The following is a 19,129-nucleotide window of genomic DNA, read 5'->3' on the forward strand; positions in this document are numbered from 1 at the left end:
AACAGAGCATGAACAACTTTAGTAAAAAAAAAAGTTTCTTTTGCAAAAAACAAAAAAAACTTGTAAACATGTTGCTACCATAATTCATTACAAAAATCCATAGTTGATTAATTTTGTGCCTAAGGAGGAAGTAAAACATGAAAGGTGATGTTTCATGAAATGCCTGCAAAGCCAGGTTTGGTAAACAGTTGGCCAAATAGTTTTTGGGCACACGGTTTTGCATTTTAAAAGGCCCCATACTTAGTATCTAAGCTGGTATAGTGATTTTGTTATTGTTGGGGGAGGTGCCCATGGTTTTGGCGGCAGTGTTTTAAAAATTAAACACCAATGGTAGCTGAATGTTAATCTAATCCTTTTCTGTCCTCCCAGTTTAAATTTCCAGTTTTGCCCTTCCTCAAGAATATATGGTTTTACAGCTGTGGATCTGAAGCCAAGTGGTGAAGATGAGGTACAAATTTTGCTTTTGATATATCTGTAAGTCCAGAAAATTCCTCTTAATGAGGCCAGTTGTACTAGGCGCTACTGAAATATTCCTAGATATTAACAATTACGTTGACAAATTTTCCTTTGCAGATGGTAACAATGGATAATGCAGAAGAATATGTGGATTTGATGTTTGACTTTTGTATGCATATGGGTATTCAGAAACAGATGGAAGCCTTTAGAGGTAATTTTTAAGGCTCTTTAGTTGAATCCCTCTCCTTTTACTTTGAGACAGCTGAAATTAAGGTACTGCTATGCTCAAAAATTGCTAGTAATCTCTAGATTTGCCGTCTAGTTTTTTGTCTTCCCAACAGTTAGGTCCTGCAGAGTACTCAGAACAGGTTGGAACATTTTCAAGCTGTAGCATACCCTCAGCTTGGTCCTCCTGAGTAATGAGGGACCCACTTTTGGCTTCTATTTTTTCATTTGTAAGTGGATATAATATTGTTGCATACTTTCAATATTACACGATCAAGATGAGTTAAACTATGTTAGAATCTAAATTTTTCAAGTAAAGATTGACGTAAAATACATTGGACTGTTTATCACTTACTATTTTTAAAAATGAGAACATAGCCTTGGCTGGCTTGTATGACATAAGAACTGATTGGGAAATTATTAGAATTTGGCTACTGACCATAGTGTCTGAATATTCTCTCCCTGTCTACATTTGTGATAATAAGCAAAAATTTCTGTACTTAAAACCCTAGCACAGTTTTAATTTCAAGCTATTTCCATTTATATTTGCTTTTTCAAATATTTATTAATATTTATCTTCTTTCTATCCATTTAGTTGAGTATCTTGATTTGAAATTTGTTATTTTGAAATTATAACCTAGAAACTGAGTTGTGTGTTTTGTTTTTGTTTTTTTGCTGTGTGTGTAATGTAGATGGGTTTAATAAAGTTTTTCCAATGGAGAAATTAAGTTCCTTCAGCCATGAAGAAGTCCAAATGATTCTTTGTGGAAATCAGTCGCCATCCTGGGCAGCAGAGGATATTATTAATTATACTGAACCTAAGTTGGGTTATACACGTGATAGGTATGTGTTGGTTATTTTCTAAGATCAACAAATTGTTTATGTCCCAAAATCAAATGGCGGGTTCTCTAAATGACTCAGTGAATTATATGTATAAAATGAGAAAGGAGTTAAGTCTCACCGTTACCAAGATGTATATTCACTGATAAGGCTGAGTTCACACAAAAAGTCATCTTGGCTGATGTTTAACATTCCTTTTCTCACTGTGTTTTAACTGTTCATCATTTTAAAAATTGCGTCATTTGTAAACCCTTAGGCTTTATTGCTTTTATATTAACCTCTATTTTCAAATAATTTCAATCTTACAGAAAAGTTGAATAGTTAAGAATTCCTATATATCCTTTACCAGAATCACCAGTACTTAACGTGTTGCTGTATTTCTTTTACATTATCTCTTTACACACACACACACACACACACACACACATTTTCTGAACCATTTGAGGATATGTTGCATATATCTTGTACGTTTACTCTGTAATACATTAGTGTACATTCCTCAGAATATGGCCATACTCCCACGTAGCCATACTAGTTAGCAAATTTGTGATTCCATACTATTAGCTAATCTATAGTCTACATTCCAGCTTTGTTGATTATTCCAGAGATATCTTTAATAGCACTCACTTCACTCCCATTCTCCCCCATCAGGAAATTGTATTTAGTTGTGATATGGTTTTAATCAACAGTTCCTCGGATGTTTTTTCTTTCATACCACTGACATTTTTTAAGACTGTAAGCCCTGTATTTTTTTTAAAGTTTTCAAAGTGATGTAAATGAGAAAGTATTATTATTTTAAACTTAAATGACATTGTATATATAGCTTTTTTTTTTAAGTAAGTTTTTATTGAAGCATAACAGAGAAGTACACAAATTGCACATACATCCTGGAGAATTTTCATAAAATGGACACACCTGTATAATTGGTACCCAGAACAAGAAACAACTCTAGAAGTCCCCATCCCCATCTTATTCTTTTCTAGTCATTAAATCACTATTCCCATTGATCAATTTTGCTTGCTTTTCGAACTTTAGTAAACAAAATCATGCAGTATGTATTCTCTAAGGTCTGGTTTCTTTTATTTAATATTATAATTATGAAATTCATCCATGTTGTAGCATATAGTGATACTTTATTTCACTGTAACAAAAATGTATTATTTCAGATCCCTGTTGCTAGTTTAGCCGTATTTGGGTGAATTATGCATGTGCATCTTGAGCTTTTCTGATTTGCTGCCTTTGTTGCATATTTGATTCCTATACTCCATCAGTGTTTCAGTCTGTCTGTATCAGTCTTTGAAGGGTATTTTTCAAGTAGTTTGTATCAGCTTATTTCATACTTACCCAAGAGTCTCTAGACAGTGTTGTTCTTCCAACATGCGGATATTCGTTTTTAGGGTTATTGCTGGCTTATACAGTAATAGTAGTATTTTTCATTTAAATCAGCTATCAAATCAATATAACTTTATTTTTCTTCTTTTAGCCCAGGTTTCCTTAGGTTTGTGAGGGTTTTATGTGGCATGTCTTCAGATGAGAGGAAGGCATTCCTGCAGTTTACCACTGGTTGTTCAACTCTACCCCCAGGTGGACTGGCTAACTTGCATCCTAGGCTCACAGTTGTACGCAAGGTACAAACTCTAGCTACTGGGGAATCTAAATGGAATTAAGATACTTAAGGGTTGAAAGAAATACATATTTAAAGTCATGGTCTTCTGTTATTTTCACTTCTATTTCTGTAGGTTGATGCTACTGATGCAAGCTACCCATCAGTGAATACATGTGTACATTATCTAAAGTTGCCGGAATACTCTTCGGAGGAGATCATGAGAGAGCGCCTGCTAGCTGCTACAATGGAGAAAGGCTTTCATCTCAACTGAGCTTTGAAGTGCAATGGGAGACATCAGAGACTTAAAATTCTAGTGAAGCCTCTTGTGTTTGTGTGCAGAGAAGTATATGATCCTCCATGCTAATGACACTTGCCTTTTTTCCACCATTAAGGCTTTAAGAACACATGGAATAAGTTCGTTAGCTGCTAATGACAAAACAAATCCTTTAACTATCCAGCCAGCAAGTATATAGCACAGAACACTTTGTGTTGCTACAAGGGCTCATGTGACTGGAATTAGGTGGTCCTACTTGACTGTTCCAAAGAGCAGCTTCTCAGATCTTCAGTGTTCATTGGTAAATTTCTAACAGTGTATTTGTGTAAAGTTTGTCATTTCATACTTCATACACTACAGTTGCCATCACTGATGCCTGTTTTGCTGGCTTTTAAGCTACTTGGTCAAAAATCCTGCTTCCTTAAAACATAGAGAGTTAATGAGCATCTCAAGCTTTTTCTTTTCCTTTTTAATGATGCCTGCACTATCAGAGTATATCTAGTGTTCTCTCTTTTGTTTGGCATATAATCATGCACAGCCTTTTTATTTCTTTGAGGTGGGGAGTATATTTTTATTTCCTAAATGCCATACTATAAAATTCAAATTCTTAAGTGTGTTTGTGCAGTTCAAAAATAAAGATGTATTAAGGGGGGGGAGAAAACACTGGTTTAGGTGCAAGGCACACTTAAAGCAAGTTTTACTTTTGGTTGTATTTTCTTTGTATATTATAAACATTTATTTAACTTGTTGCAGTTTGAAGTAAAAAAATTTCCAAAATGTATTCTCAACAATAATCATTAAAATGTTTGCAGCGTACAAAACTGTGTCATGTGACTGTTTCACTGCAGCCATCAGACCTAAGAGCTTAACTGTATACTTTTCATTTTGAATCATTGAGATATATAGTTTTTTGAAACTACTACATGAAGAAATGTATTTTTCTGTGTAAATACACTTACTGAAACTGGAAAGCTAGGAGAAATATATGTTCACATGCTTGTGATCCAACTCTTGTGTTCTGTCTTTAAAGTATTCTTCAGGTAAAAATAGCCAAGTTATTTGTGTTAATTTTTTAAACACCAAATGTGCTACTTACCATTGTATCTTCAGCGACGTGTAAGTCTAAGATCCAAGAATGATTTTTGAATGTTGTGTTAGTGTGAAAAGAAACCACTGGGATAATGCTATTTCCTGGTTTTGAAAAGGGGCTATATTTCCATTTTCCTGTGACTTATCATATCTATGCATCTAGGTAAAAGAAATGTCACTAGGTCTGATTTAGCCAAATGGCTTTTATAGGCGTGAAAAGCATTTTTTGGAATTGCCCACAACTTACCTGTTTAAAAGGTATGTTCCCTTTCTACATTAGAAGACATTTCTCCCATTGCAGTCAATCATTTGAGTAGTGTTTCTGTTCTCTGCATGAGAATGTTGTGACTATGTAATCAGAGGCAGCATTTACTTTACCTTATTGTTAGCTTCACAGTTCTCTGCAAGAATAAAAGTTAAAATAAAACATAATAGCAATATTTAAACGTATGACCTATGCTTTAATCCAGAAAACAGTGGTGGTGATTGTCTCAATACATGGATGCATGACTAGAACTTTACACTAGCAGTAGAATTAATATCCAGTTTATGTGTATTATTTAAGTCTCTAAAATGTCTGTCAGTAGCCAGCTTTTACCAAGACTATTCTAGCACAGGGGTCAGCAAACTGTGGCCTGCCGTTTGCATTTGTATGGCCCATGAACTAAACATGGTTTTTAAATTTTTAAGTGGTTGAAAAAAATAAAAAAGAATAATAATACCTTATGTGAAAATTTTATGAAATTCAGATTTGTATCCATAAAGAAATAAAGTTTTATTAGAACACAGCCATGCTGACTTATTTATGTATAATCTATGGCTCGTTTTTGCACTACAGTGGCAGAACTGAGTAGTTACAGCAGAGACCATATGGGCCACGAAGCCTAGAATATTTACTGTCTGGTCCTTTGCAGAAAAGGTTTGCTGAATCCTGGTCTAGCACATTGCTACAGCAGGTAAAGTTGATGAGTCTTATACAGTGAGTAACTCTGAAATGTCAGGAATCTTCCTGTAGAACTAAAAGTCCAAGAACAAGGTAAAGCTGACCAGTCTGAGACATAAATTTCATGAGTCTGAAAACCACTTAACGCTGGTAGTCACAGTTCAGCAATAAACCTGAAGTGAGATGATGACACAGCCTGTCACACAACAGAGAGTCACATTAGAGTTTACTTCGTGTATAAGTCAAGTACTGTGAGACATCTACTTGGGTCTTCACATACACTAGCCTCTGGAGTACTTTTTCCAGTGGTATCTACCTAGTATTGTTTTTAATCGTTATTCTCTCAAGGTACTAAAATCTGTGCCAAGATGTTATTTGAATGCTATTTTGGTGTGACCCCAAAATTAATTTTATTCACTCCCTAGTTACTTCTGGTGTACCAGTTTCAGCAGTTACCCGAATGTGCTACTGATTAAGTGCCTACCAACTAGGCCAGTGTTTCCCAACTAATTATGTCTCAGAAAGACCTCCAAAGCACTTTGATCTAGACTGGGCTTTCCCCAGACCTTGGCTACTTAATGCATACCATTCACTGTTCTGGCAGGTCAGAAGCCTTTCCTCTGCTTTCCTGAATGAGTCCAAAACAACTAAGGTTTGCTTTTGGAGTCCATTATTCATTGGTTGCCTGGTAGATGCAAACTTTGAAATATGTAAGTGAAGTTTTAGAAACACATAGAGAATTTAAACAAAATCCCTCCTATACACACACACACACGAGACAGGGAGAGAAATCAAACAGTACTGAATGAATTACTGCCTAGAATGCCCATTTATGTCCTCTTTTGGAGGACAGAGTGTTGTAGGTGAAAGAACTCTTGGAATTCCATAGGATGGCACAACGTCTTCATGTATCAAGACTATATTTCTGTGTCCTCCAATGTACTTGCCCTCCTACCCTAACATGAACATGAACATGCTTTTACTAAGACAGCTCTGTATCTCCTACTGTTACGAAGTAAAAGCATATATACAGAAAGGTTTGGGAGGATCAGAGCATTGCTCTTCTATAGTGACTTAGCAGTTTTCTTTGCTTCAACACATTCCAGGAGAAGGGGTTGAAGGAATAAAAGGGAGGGGAAGACGGAGTCATTTCATGGCAACCTGAACAGAGATATATTCTCTTGCATTCTGTTTTTAAACTTCGAACTAAATTTCATTTACAAATAAGTTTACTAATAAGACTAACTCTTTACAATATGGCATATAGGATAGCTATAATGGTTGTCTTAGCGATTCATTATTAGGTGGTAACATTCTCTGTAGAGTTAATTACATGATGTCTTTGTAATTGCCAAGTACCCATAAAATGGATATCAGGCTTTTAGAAACTGGCAAAGAATATTTGATTCTGCAATTTTCATTAGGTACACACATTTTGACTTTTTAAAGAAAAAGATAGCATTCAGAAAACAGTATTATTCAAAGTGCTCTGCATGTTCAAGTCAATTTTAAAAGTTTATTGGCCAAGAGAGAGGTGCCACATTTTCTTCCCACCCCATGATGCTGTTCCTGAATTTATCCCTTTGCAAAGGGAAGGAGAGACCAAAAGAGTTTCCCTCAGTACTCCACAAAATCTAAACAAGTGAGAAAAAAAATGTTTATGTTCAGAAAATAAAACTTGTCTCTCCGTTTAGAGAAAAATTTTCTTTGTGCATCATGTTTTAAAATACAGTTTTGTTTTCCGTTTAGGAACTGTGGAAAACACCTATTTTAAATGTCTTTGGAAGGACAGCCCATTTTGCAGTGTTTGGTCTTCCAGAATCTTTTGGACTAGTGATGTTGAGAGGTATTCCATGGTGTCCTCATTTCCTGTAAGTCGATGTTGTCTGGCAGAGCCTTTCTGTTTTCAGCTGTCTGACATCTTATCAAGAATTAGTAGAGGGGCAAGAATTCTTGCCCGATTCGTTTCCACAATGCAGCCATTTAACACCATCTCATCCAAAATGATGTGTACTTTATCCAAATTAAACATTATCTAGGGTCATATTAAGGAAATTAGTTATAAAAATGTTAACATTCAGTAAATAATAACTTATGACTTTGCCTGGAATTTTTCCAGTGTAAATTAGTCTAAGCATGAAGGTTTTGTGTTTTTTTTAACAGAATTCCTGAAATTAAAATTGGTATTTATCTTAGAAATTATTACCTTCATGTACACATATAGACCTAATTTCACCTTGGCTAGGCTAACTAACTGGACAATAGACATAGAAATGGAACAGCTATACCTTTTAGCCAGAGGGAGACGGAATCTCTACTAAGAGCTGGAGAACAAAGCAAGTAAATTTTGGTTAAGAGTGTGACCTGACCTCAAGAACAATGTCTTCCCAGACAATAATAACAACAGTAATAGCCATGACTTATTGAATACTCATTGTGTTCCAGGCATTGTGTTGAGTGTTTTACATGTATTATTTCAGTCTTCTCTACGACTCGGTGATGTACATGCTAACATTATCCTCATTTTACACAGGAACAAACAGGCTCAAAGCCATTGCCTACGGTCACATGGCTAGTAGTTGTCAGAGCTGGAATTTAAACCGAAAGTTTGGGCTTAACTGCTCTGCTTCCAGACTTCCCAGGAGAGGCCTGAGGCTGCTGAGTATACATCCTCCCTCCGCCCTCAAACCTCCACCCCAAAACAAATGCCTTTACAGTACTGCACCTTGAGCATCTTTTGTGTCAGACAGGCTAAAAGAAAAAAATAACCACGAGGAGAAATGAATGAAGAAAAGGCAATGCTGACTTAATTCCCAAGGAGATAAAAATTCCGATTTTCAGGAGAGTACCTCTTATAAATGGAGCATTCTAAAAATACTCATTTGAGAATTATGGAGCCACTTTAGATTACTGACGTTCTTATTGGAAAGTTAGTACAGGGCACGGGAGAAGAAGAAAACACTGCTAGACTATGATGTCTAGCTAATTAGAGCCAAGTCCTTCCTCCAGTAGTCCCTTCATTTGAGTACCTAACTTTTCTTTTGTGAAATTGAACTGGAAGAGAGAACTGACCTGTTCTGGAAGAGAGAAACTCTTGAGAGTGAAGATGATAATGGTTGAACGTTTCTAAATTCTATGCTTTACTAAAGTTTCCATCACTAAAGAGCACAATCCTGGTCTGTTTAGAAAAAAACAGAACAAAACAAAAAACAGCTGACAGATTGTTTCAAATAGACAAACTTCATTCAACAAGCAAGTGATTAAATGCACTATGGGAGTTCATAATTAGTGAATCTTTGTAAAATGAGCCATTACCACCTGATTTTTCTTCCCAATAATTCCAGACGTTCAAGTTTATTGTATTTGTTTAGTAAAGTACATCTATAGAGAATGAGACAATCCTGTGAATGACTTTTAAGTTTCTATTAGGCTCTGTGTTAATACCTCATTAAGCTCTGTGCAAATAGTTCTCCAGCAGAATAAACTTTTTCAGGAGCCCATGGGGACTGTCCTAAAGTGACCCAGAAAAAAAAAAAGCTTTACTCTGTTATACCTATTAATAATATCTTCCAATTAGATGGATGATTGCTTTGTCCATTGGCCAAATTGGGACTGGAATATTAGGTGCTTGACTTAATCCTCTTCACCAGACCCAGAAGCCAGAACATGGTAGGAATGACAGCCAGGTATAAAGGAAGGCAGAGCTGGGAAGCACAGGTGACTGCATGAAAAAAATGCCCTGTAGAATCCCCCTGTTGTATTCACTAAGGGCAATGAAAGCCTAGTGCCTTTTTTTTTTTTTTTTTTTTTTTGGTGTCAAGGTTTTTTGTTTTGTTTTAAGTATAGTTGATTTACAGTGTTGTGGGAATTAGTGCTGTACAGCAAAGTGATTCAGTTATACACATATATATACATTCTGTTTTAAAATATTCTTTTCCATTATGGTTTATCATAGGATATTGAATATAGTTCTCTGTGCTATACAATAGGACCTTGTTGTTTAAAGCCTAGTGCCTTTGAAAATGTCAACCCATCCAGGGTGATTCTGAGGTAGAAGAAGATCTCATTTTAATCTACTCTATTTGAATCGATGCAGGGATCAAGCTGCTCTGAAGACTGCTCCATCTTTGGCAAGAATATGGTCAGCAATTCAGATGTCCCCTTGAACAACTAGCTCAATGTTTTGCAATTCAGATTAGAATTTACTGCTGAATCATATCAACCACTGACATCCTCACAATGCAAGGACAAGGTCCTTCAGCAAGTCTGAATTTCCCAACATCCTGGAAACATGAATTGCTCAGTGAGGGCATTTGGTACTGTGGGCATGTGACTGCCTGTCTATCTGAGTATCTGCCTGAAACCTCTAATAATCATGCAACTTTCTGGCACTATAAAGGGAAACCACAGACCAAATCCAATGGGAGGCAAAAGCCTGAAAACTGATTTCCCCTTGGAATCATGTGGCTTCTTGAAAATAAGAATCCAGCTGTTGTTCACATCTTGATTTGGTTAATGAGTTACTTGTGCACACTGGAAAAGCCAAGAGTAATGGCATTTGGGCTACAAGCCAGGTGAGCAGGGACCAAAAAATGCCCTATCGGCCAAGTCCCGTGGCAATAAGCAGAGGCAAACACACTTTAGCCCTGACATTTATTTGGAATAGGAGGAAGCAAGAAAGGCACAAGCTGTTGGTCTATTAAGGTGATGAGCTGAGAATGACTAGTTTAAGAGGGTCCAACCTTAGGTTTTACTGAATTCAACTGACTTAAAGATCCTTGAGGAAACTTGTTTACCTTCATGGGCACCCTAAGGTTGGAGCTGATATGAACTAGAAAGAGCCTCTTAAAGAACAGATTCATAAAGCCCCACTTTCTCCCAACCCGGAAACCTAGAGCCTTTCTGAATTTCTATGTAATGTGGATTGGAGCTGAATAGCGTAGGACCTCAGTAATATTAGTGCCACTTGAAATCAGTTTTTTAATTAGAGTGATTGAAATGTTTCTGGTTCATACATTGGAATTTTGATCTCTGGATCATAAAGCACTTTTTCATCATGGTATTTTAACACCACTGTGGTGGTCTAGTTCTCCTTTAATAAGAGAAAACTGAGCAGCATACATTCTAATGGGACCTCAAAAGCAATTCCAAGGAAGAGCCCAGCCTAGAAACTAAACTTTCTAATTCTAGATTTTGGCCTCAGATCCCTTGTCTTCTTATTTGATTTCTTTTCTTTTCTTTTTTTTAAGATCCTAGCTTGGACTTCCCTGGTGGTGCAGTAGTTAAGAATCCACCTGCCAATGCAGGGGACACAGGACAGGTTTGATCCCTGGCCGGGGAAGATCCCACACGCCATGGAGCATCTAAGCCTGTGCGCCACAACTACTGAGCCTGTACTCTAGAGCCCGAGAGCCACAACTACTGAAGCCTACGTGCCTAGAACCCGTGCTCCGCAACGAAGAGTAGCCCCCGCTCGCCCCAACTAGAGAAAGCTCGCAAACAGCAACGAAGACCCAACGTAGTGAGAGAGAGAGAGAGAGAGAGACAGAGAGAGAGAGAGAGACAGAGACAGAGAGAGAGAGAGAGAGAGAGAGAAAGAAAGAAAGAAAAAAAAAAAGAAAGTTAAGTACGGTGGGGAAAAAACGTGTTCTCTTTTTTTATACTTTAACTCAATTGCCCATGGAGTTAGATAAGTTGCAAAGGGCCAATGTGTTCACATTTCCCACTGAAAATCACATGCTACTGTATGGAAGATTATCATGAAGATTCTGCATAGTTCTGGATATACTCTCCTTGTAATAGTCTTGTGTTCACTTTTAGGCTTAGTATGGCCTTTAGTTAATTAGGTCACTGAAAAGGAGTGGAGGTTTTTTTGTTTTTATTAATAGTGATCTTTTATTTATTCATTTATTTTTATATTTATTTTTGGCTGTGTTGGGTCTTCGTTTCTGTGCGAGGGCTTTCTCCAGTTGCGGCGAGCGGGGGCCACTCTTCATCGCGGTGCGCAGGCCTCTTCACTATGGCGGCCTCTCTTGTTGCGGAGCACAGGCTCAGTAGTTGTGGCTCACGGGCCTAGTTGCTCCATGGCATGTGGGATCTTCCCAGACCAGGGCTCGAACCCATGTTCCCTGTATTGGCAGGCAGATTCTCAACCACTGCGCCACCAGGGAAGCCCCAAGGAGTGTTATTTTATTGTTGTTGTTAAGTAGGTTTTCCTGAAAGATCCATTCATATTCTGAAAGCAACGAAGACATCCCAGTGTAATTTTTTTTAAGTTTATATAGGCTTATGTAAAATTACACAAATATCAGTCAGCACTGGGGTCAATGAGCCTGTCATTCTCTTGTTTTTTTTCCCCCAGATTCTCTGTTGCTTCTCATAGCTTGCTGCCACTATTCCTGAGTAAAACAGAACCCAGAAGCATAGAACAGAAGGAGTGGGGGTAAGGCAGAGGGACCTGGAGGGAGGGATAGGAGGAATAGTAGGGGATGAATATGGCACCTAAAGGACTCAGAAACACACTTAAAGGATATAGAGAGATGGCTAAGGCTAGGGAGGGCCAAAATGGCCTGGAAGGCAGAACTGTTTAATCTGGAACTTTCACATCCCTTTCCCAGGTGAACGGCTGACTCCCTTGGAGACTGTTCATAATTCTGAGACTCATCACTCATGACTTGACTAGAACTCTCATGCTGGAGAGGGCTGTGGCCCCCTTACCCCTCCTTGCCTGCCCTTCCCAAAGACTGGACCAGCTGCACACATTCCCTTGGGCCCAGGGGCCTGCTCTCTTCTCTTGCAGCCCTGCTTCAATGGACATATTTTCAAAAGGAAAAGATGTTTAGAAATCTCTGACGTGAACATCACTTTTGGAAAGCATGCTCTTATCAAGACATTCAGGTATTCGCTTCAAAATTTTTCATTATTTATGACTCCTCCAACCGAAGACCAGGGTTTCTCTGAAACTTCTTCCCTAATTCAGGAAACACCAAGACAGCATGGTGCCAGGCACTTTATAAATGTTTTCTTAGAGATTAAATTGCTACAATCTACTCCAGATGATTATGAATTTTCAAAAAGTGTGTCAAATTTAATCTTAAATCACATTTGTAGCCCTAGAATCAAAGGCTCTGGAAACCCGGAGACGAGTACCAGCTCTGTGCCAAAGTAGCTCTGTAGTCTGGAACAATCAATCCATAGAGCTACTCTGGGACAGAACTGGTATCGGTCTCTGAGCCTCAGCCTCTTTGTCTAAACAGTGAGGTTTTAACTTGATGATTGTGTAGTTTTCTTCCAACTCCAAAGCAGTCAAACCCTATGACTCCAAAAGGAACCTTCAGGGAGAGGAAAGCTAGTTTACTCCTTTCTGATATGATCACGCTATTCCTGATGTAGTCACATGCTCCACCATACCTCAAAAGAAATCCTTTTGTAATAACAATTAATTATTTTAACTTTCTGAGAGACCATCGAGAAAATTTCAGTTCCTCTGGAAGCTGCCACTTCAGTGTTGGATGGTTTCCCTAGAGAATGTCTTTGGTCCTCTTGCCAGTATTTCCATAGCCGCTAGTTGAACAAGTTACTTTTGTGATTTCTCACTAAGTCAGGCTGAAATTATCTCCTATTTGGAGAAGCCCTGTTCTAGTTTCTGGACCTCTAAAGGTGTTTGGGATTTTAGGAAAGTAATGAAGGAACGACAGATAGATGTCCCCCTACTGGGCCTGGGGCCTGATCAGGGCCTGACTGCAAATCTTAGCAGTGCTCTTACTGTTGGCTGGGTGCTTTTAGTCTTCCAGGGCACACCCTGGTAGATAACTAGCTGAGTCATAGAGAGTGCAAGAGGATGGAGGCCCTTCCTACTAGCCCACCCTCAACTTCAGTAAAGAGAGCATGTTTCACATCACGCGTATGAGCTTTTAGGCTCTAGAATTAATTGCTCAAGCTTTTGGACTTTAAGGACTTACAAAGTAAAAACATGAGTGTTCTAAAGATTTTTTTTTTTAAGATATTTTTGAATGAAGAAAACATTCTGGATTCTAGAGCTATCCTATATTTGTCAGGGAGGGGGCACAAGAATATAAATAGGAACCCCAGCTTGTTCCTGGCTTTTCCTCCCAGGCATGCATGTGGAATACCCCCCTTACCATCCCAGCCTCTCTGTTATTCCTGCCTCCAGTCCTGGGGTGGTAAAGAGACCTGCATAGGCCCTGGCAGCAGGCACTGGGATGACCAGGTACCCGCTAAATTCTGGGGACCCAGGTGCTGGAGGGTGGTCAAGGAGTGGATGGGGGGCCCTGCCGGCTCTGGGTAAGCATCCTTACCCCATGGAGAGGGGTGCTGCTGAAGGAGAGCTAGAGTAGGGTCCTCTAAAGCACAGGGCCCAGGAAGGGGACCCTGGTTGTCTGGGTCTGAAGACAGTACTGCTGCATTCCATTCTAGCCAAAATTAACCAAGTCTTTAAGCCTCTTTAAGGCCACCAAATACCAAAAGGGGTGTCAAGGGTTTTGGTGCCTTCACACACATTAGGTGTGCACTGAACTGGGGAGGAACTGGACTTCTACACAGCACTGTTCGTGGGTGCCATCCTCTGACTATTTAGCAGAAGGGGATCCGACTGCTCCTTTGAATTATGAATTGTCTGGAGAATTCGGCAAACCTGGGGCTCTGGAGCTGAGCACATACTGAGAAGCTCATCAGTTGGTTCCTAAAAACTATCTTAATTCGTGGAATTTGAAGTCTTAAATAAGTCTACCAAAGTATGAGGAAGGGCAAACTTTCCCGACAGAAGTCCTCAGGCAACATTTCAGCCCCGCGGGTGGAGTGGAATGTAAAGAGGGTACCAGGGCTGCTTCAGCGCACGTGAACGGTTTAGGTCCTGATGTGCTTAGTCCCCGGGGTACAGGCCGCCCCACTTGAGACGACTCTGCAACAGAGAGTTTCCACTTAGTAGAAGGGTTTTCAACAAACCAGAATTTCTGTCCTGATTTCCTGAGCTTATGTCATTTCTTTTTAATAACCCATCTGCCTTGCTCTGTGACGTTAGTCTTCTTAGAAGTAGAACAAGCCCATACTAGGGAAAAATGTAAACAATGCATTTAATTTCCCAATGTCTAACCCTACAGGCTCTGGAAAACTGCTCCCTTCTTAAAAGGCTTCAGGGCGGTAACGTCTCTGGAGAAAGACTGCAAGTAAAGGGCTTCTTGGGAGTTCCATAAGGTTTGGACTCCCACCTTCCTGTTGCTGCAACAAGACTGAGCCTTAAATCGTGTCTGTTCCAAGCAGACGGACGTGGAAGGCTTCCTTAATCTGAGCAAACACAAAGGTTATGTGCTCTTGAGTGTTGGGAGAACCGGTTCCAAGTTGCAATTATATCAGCTGCTGGTCCAACCTTTCAAGGCCTAAGGAAGCTTCCCTGGCACAATGTTAGCTGCTCTGGTAGGTTCCTGGTTACATGCTACCAGGGTGGTGATGCGGTCTGTCTGTGAGGCCACACCTCTAAAAGGCTCCCTTGTCTTACTGTTAAGAAACTGACGTGTAAAGTTTTCCCTGGACTTCTTCAACGTGACAGTTAAACAGAACTGTGGGGAATTCCCTGGAGGTCTAGTGGTTAGGACTCCGAGCTTCCATTGCCGGGCCCTGGGTTCAATCCCTGGTCGGGGAACTAAGATCCTGCAAGCTGCGCAGCCCGGCCAAAAAAAAAAAACAAAAAAACTATGTATGAGACAGAATAGAGTCGTGGGTTTGTAATTTGACCTTTTTCAGATGGCTGAGGGTAGAAACTCTTTCCGAATCTCAATAGAAGAGAGGTGCCCCATGCCCTGCCTGCCCTGCCCCCTGCTGCACTTTTAGACCATGGGAGGGCCACGTGAATTTACAGCTTGAGCACAGACATACACTTCCAGGTCTGGAGAGATTTAGTTCCCTTCTCTAAATTATGCAAAATTCCTAATCTGTCAGGTGGATGTGCCTAAGTATTTCCCAAGAACAGGAATATATAAGTTGGTCAGAGAGGAAGAGAAAGCAAAAATGAAACTAAGTAAAATGCAGGGTAAGGATGAAAATTGTGTGCTTTGGTGTGAAAATTAAATTCAAACAAGAATGCTGGAGTTCATTACATGGACCTATGCCATACACTAGAAGGATACAAAGACAAACCCATCTCTACTTTTAATAAACACCTAGTCAGTATATAAGACACATCAACACACTGAGTCCAACTATTAAACACATCCTACTATATCTGATTCACTTTACTTCTCTGAATATCTAGACTTATAAGACTTTCCCATCCTGTTCTAGGTGTAAGATAGCTCTACCTAGTCATGGCAACATCAAACATTAAGGCTGAGAGGGTGTTAAGGCTCTTCTAGTTTAATTCTGTCATTCTGAGATGAGGGGGTTATGTGTCTTGTCTGATACACACAGACAGTTGGTAGCAGCAATGAAAGCAAAACTTGGGTATCTATATTCCCAGTAAAGTAACTATTAGCTTTTGCTGTCTTCCTGATGACTTCTTAAATCAAAAGTCATTTTTCTTATTACCCTGTACAAGGAGGAAGAGATTTATTTTGAATTGCTTTAAAGGACTTAGTTAAAATGGAATGTGACATGCTGAATAAAAATACACCCTAATATACAGCCTGGTCTTGGGTCTCCTAGGTCAAAAGGACCACAGATTTAGGTCACTCACCACTAGAGGGCACTCAGATTTCCCCAACTGATTTAAAGAGGCTTCAAATACAGCCTGCAAATCAAGTTTATCAACATGACATTTTCTATCAATAGTAAAAGGTAAATGGCCATTTCCCCAGAATATACTGGCATAATGTTTCTGGGCATAGGCATCTAGTGTGTGTGTGTGTGTGTGTGTGTGTGTGTGTGTGTGTGTGTGTGTGCGTGTGTGTGTATACACACACATAAACATGTTATAATTAATATATATTTGTTATAATTAATGTTACTATTTCATATTCAAGCCTGATGTTTTCTCAAAGGACACCTATTTATTGCGTTCAAGTGGTAAGCAGATTTCCGAAGTAAAGATTAACTTAAAAGACAGCTTGCCTCCAGAGCACTGACACAAAGCCCAGTGGGCTCCTGCCCAAATCCGCAGGCCTGCAACATTCTAAGTAAATCATGCTTGTTCTTGGGGCCCTTGGATACTTTGATTTAAAAAGGAGAAGAGAAGAAAAGGAGAGCTTCCTCTGCTATAAAAGGAGATGAATACAAGCCAGGCAATTTCTTTAACCTTCCAGTTTATCATCCCTGAAGGCCTTCTTCTGATCATGTGGGGAATTTCTGGAGATTTATACCTAGAGCTGTGGAACTCCATTCTCTCTAGGAGGCCCAAGCACTTTCTGGCTGTGTTATTTAAATTCTGCAAAAGTCTATTCCATATGCAAAAGTTAAATTAATATATAAGAGTGATTATTAACTACCACCATAGCATTGCCCTGTCTGAAAAGTACAAGAATCGTCTTTGTGGAAAAGGGTGGAGGGTTTCTGCAAAGCACCTGTACCTCCAGCTGTCTTGTCAGAGCTGCTGATGATTAGCCTTCTGAATTCTGGATTCGGCTGAATTGGTTTCCTGCCCCATGGCACTTACCTGATCAAGACTAGCCTGTTCTTTGCCAAGCACTATGGAAAACTTGGTTCACAGCACTGAAAAAGGATACATCTAATTCACTCTGGAAAAGAGAAAAGAGTCCAAGGATGAGAAGGAGACACTGGGACACAATGCACTTAGCAGAGACAGCGGCTGCTCTGGTTGCCAGCCTGAAAGCAGGTGGGAGAGGCTGCTCTGTAGGGAGAAGCCTGAGTGTGGGAAGGCCCTGAGTTTGGGACAGTGATTTTAAAAAATGAAATAGGCTGCAGTTTAGAGGACTTTTATAGGCTAGAACATTTCACCTTTAGAGTGTAGAGGGAATAAACTAATTCAACCTTTACAGATCATAGGTAATTTGATAGGTATATACAAAATCGTAATAATGTGCACACAGTTTGAATCCATCAGTTTTACTTCTAGAAGTCTCTCCTAAGGGAACAGTTAAATAACGGCACAATGATGTGTGACAGCATTCAGGGTAATGCTATTTATAGTAGCAAATTGCTGAAAACAAGCTAAGTGTCTATCAAGGGGGGACTACTTAAATAAATTATAGCAAATCCACAAATGATGACATAAGGTACATAAGTCCTACATACTGTTAAATAAAAAAGCTAGTCTGGGGCTTCCCTGGTGGCGCAGTGGATAAGAATCCACCTGCCAATGCAGGGGACACGGGTTCGAGCCCTGGTCCAGGAAGATCCCACATGCCGCGGAGCAACTAAGCCTGTGCGCCACAACTACTGAGGCTGCACTCTAGAGCCCATGAGCCACAGGTACTGAAGCCCACGCACCTAGAGCCCGTGCTCCACAACAAGAGAAGCCACCGCAATGAGAAGCCCATGCACCACAACGAAGAGTAGCCCCTGCTCACCGCAGCTAGAGAAAGCCCGTGCATAGCAACAAAGACCCAACACAGCCAAAAATAAATAAAAATTAAAAAGCTAGTCATAAAATGGTATATACAGCATTATCCCCTGTATATATGTAGATAGATATAGATATAGTTAGATACAGATACATAAAGCCTAAAAGGCAATGTACCTAACAGTATGTATCAATAAACGGCATGCTCACTGATGATCTACCCTTTCTTTTTGCTCATATGTATCTTTAATTTTTTTTAATGAACAAATTTATGTCCTGAAAAAGTCATAGATGGAGAAAAGATGAAAGTGCTAAATTCATCTTTGAAAGGACTTAAGGTTTGTCAAGTGCAGCACTGACAACTCTGATCCCACTTCCTCAACAGCAACAGCCCTCATCTCTTGCAAAACTGCCTCTTTGGAAGCTAACTGGGCTGGCTTTCTGTTTTGAAACGTGATGTTAAGATGCTTCTTTCAGCCCAGACAGCATGAGATTGATCTCCAAATTTAAGATTTGGAAACTCTAAGATTAAAAATAGCCCCAGAAAAACTGTTTAAAACTCACAAACCTAAAAATAAATCTTAGATGACAAGGCATTCTCCATGAGTGGGACAGATTCTATTTTCTTTCCCAGGGTTCTCTTCTCTCTCCTCTTTTTCTTCTTTTTGCTACTGTCATCCTAAACCGGGTCATCCCTTAGTACTCTCCAAGTCCTGTATAATCACCTGGCTTAAATTAAATTCTAATCTTTACTTCTGTGGTTTATGTGGTCACTGACTCTCTCCCTAGAATAACAGCTAAAATTCAGCAACCTGCTATTTATTCTTAGTTACCGAATATAATAATTTTTAAAACCTTAGCAATGATAGTGCCTGTACCCACGCTTTATTCTCCCAGGTTTAAAACATTGCTATTTTGGGAAATTATATTCTTCATGATAGGTGTTCCCTTAAAGTGACTAACCATGGCCAGCTCTGAATCACAGACCCTGACTTGCAACCAGTCTGTCTAAGAAAGTGGTCATCAGGAGGTAAGCCGGAACTACAGCTATGCTGTCTGTATGGTAACCACCTGCCTCACATGGTGATTTAAATCAATTAAAATTAAATAAAATTATAATTTCAATTCCTCATTTACACTAATCACATTTCAAATATTCAAGAGGTACATGTGGCTTAGCACCTACCACATTGGATGGCACAGATAGAGAACATTTCTATCACTGCA

General features: G+C 39.4%; 2 protein-coding genes across 6 annotated transcripts in view; one reads left to right on the top strand and one right to left on the bottom strand.

Annotated features, from left to right (window-relative positions):
- HECTD1 (HECT domain E3 ubiquitin protein ligase 1) overlaps positions 1-5,670 on the top strand; it is a 91,635-nt gene extending 85,965 nt beyond the window's left edge. For 4 of the 5 annotated variants that reach the window (XM_082853258.1, XM_082853259.1, XM_082853260.1 and 1 more), the window contains 5 exons: positions 370-448; positions 574-667; positions 1,374-1,524; positions 3,005-3,149; positions 3,261-5,670. In XM_082853258.1, the coding sequence (XP_082709384.1) occupies positions 370-448; positions 574-667; positions 1,374-1,524; positions 3,005-3,149; positions 3,261-3,398 (607 nt within the window). In that variant the 3' untranslated portion in view covers positions 3,399-5,670. The remainder of the gene's footprint in view (positions 1-369; positions 449-573; positions 668-1,373; positions 1,525-3,004; positions 3,150-3,260) is intronic. The other variant, XM_082853262.1, reaches the window with a different exon arrangement.
- A 584-nt stretch (positions 5,671-6,254) lies between these two features.
- The window catches only part of AP4S1 (adaptor related protein complex 4 subunit sigma 1), a 63,055-nt gene continuing 50,180 nt past the window's right edge, over positions 6,255-19,129 (bottom strand). Inside the window, exons 5-6 of the mRNA XM_082838409.1 lie at positions 17,106-17,117; positions 6,255-7,468 (exon numbers count right to left, since the gene is read on the bottom strand). Of these exons, the coding sequence (XP_082694535.1) occupies positions 7,340-7,468; positions 17,106-17,117 (141 nt within the window). The 3' untranslated portion in view covers positions 6,255-7,339. The remainder of the gene's footprint in view (positions 7,469-17,105; positions 17,118-19,129) is intronic.

This window comes from Leucopleurus acutus (genome assembly GCF_964270905.1).
Source record: "Leucopleurus acutus genome assembly, chromosome: 1".
Taxonomy (NCBI): Eukaryota; Metazoa; Chordata; class Mammalia; order Artiodactyla; family Delphinidae; genus Leucopleurus; species Leucopleurus acutus.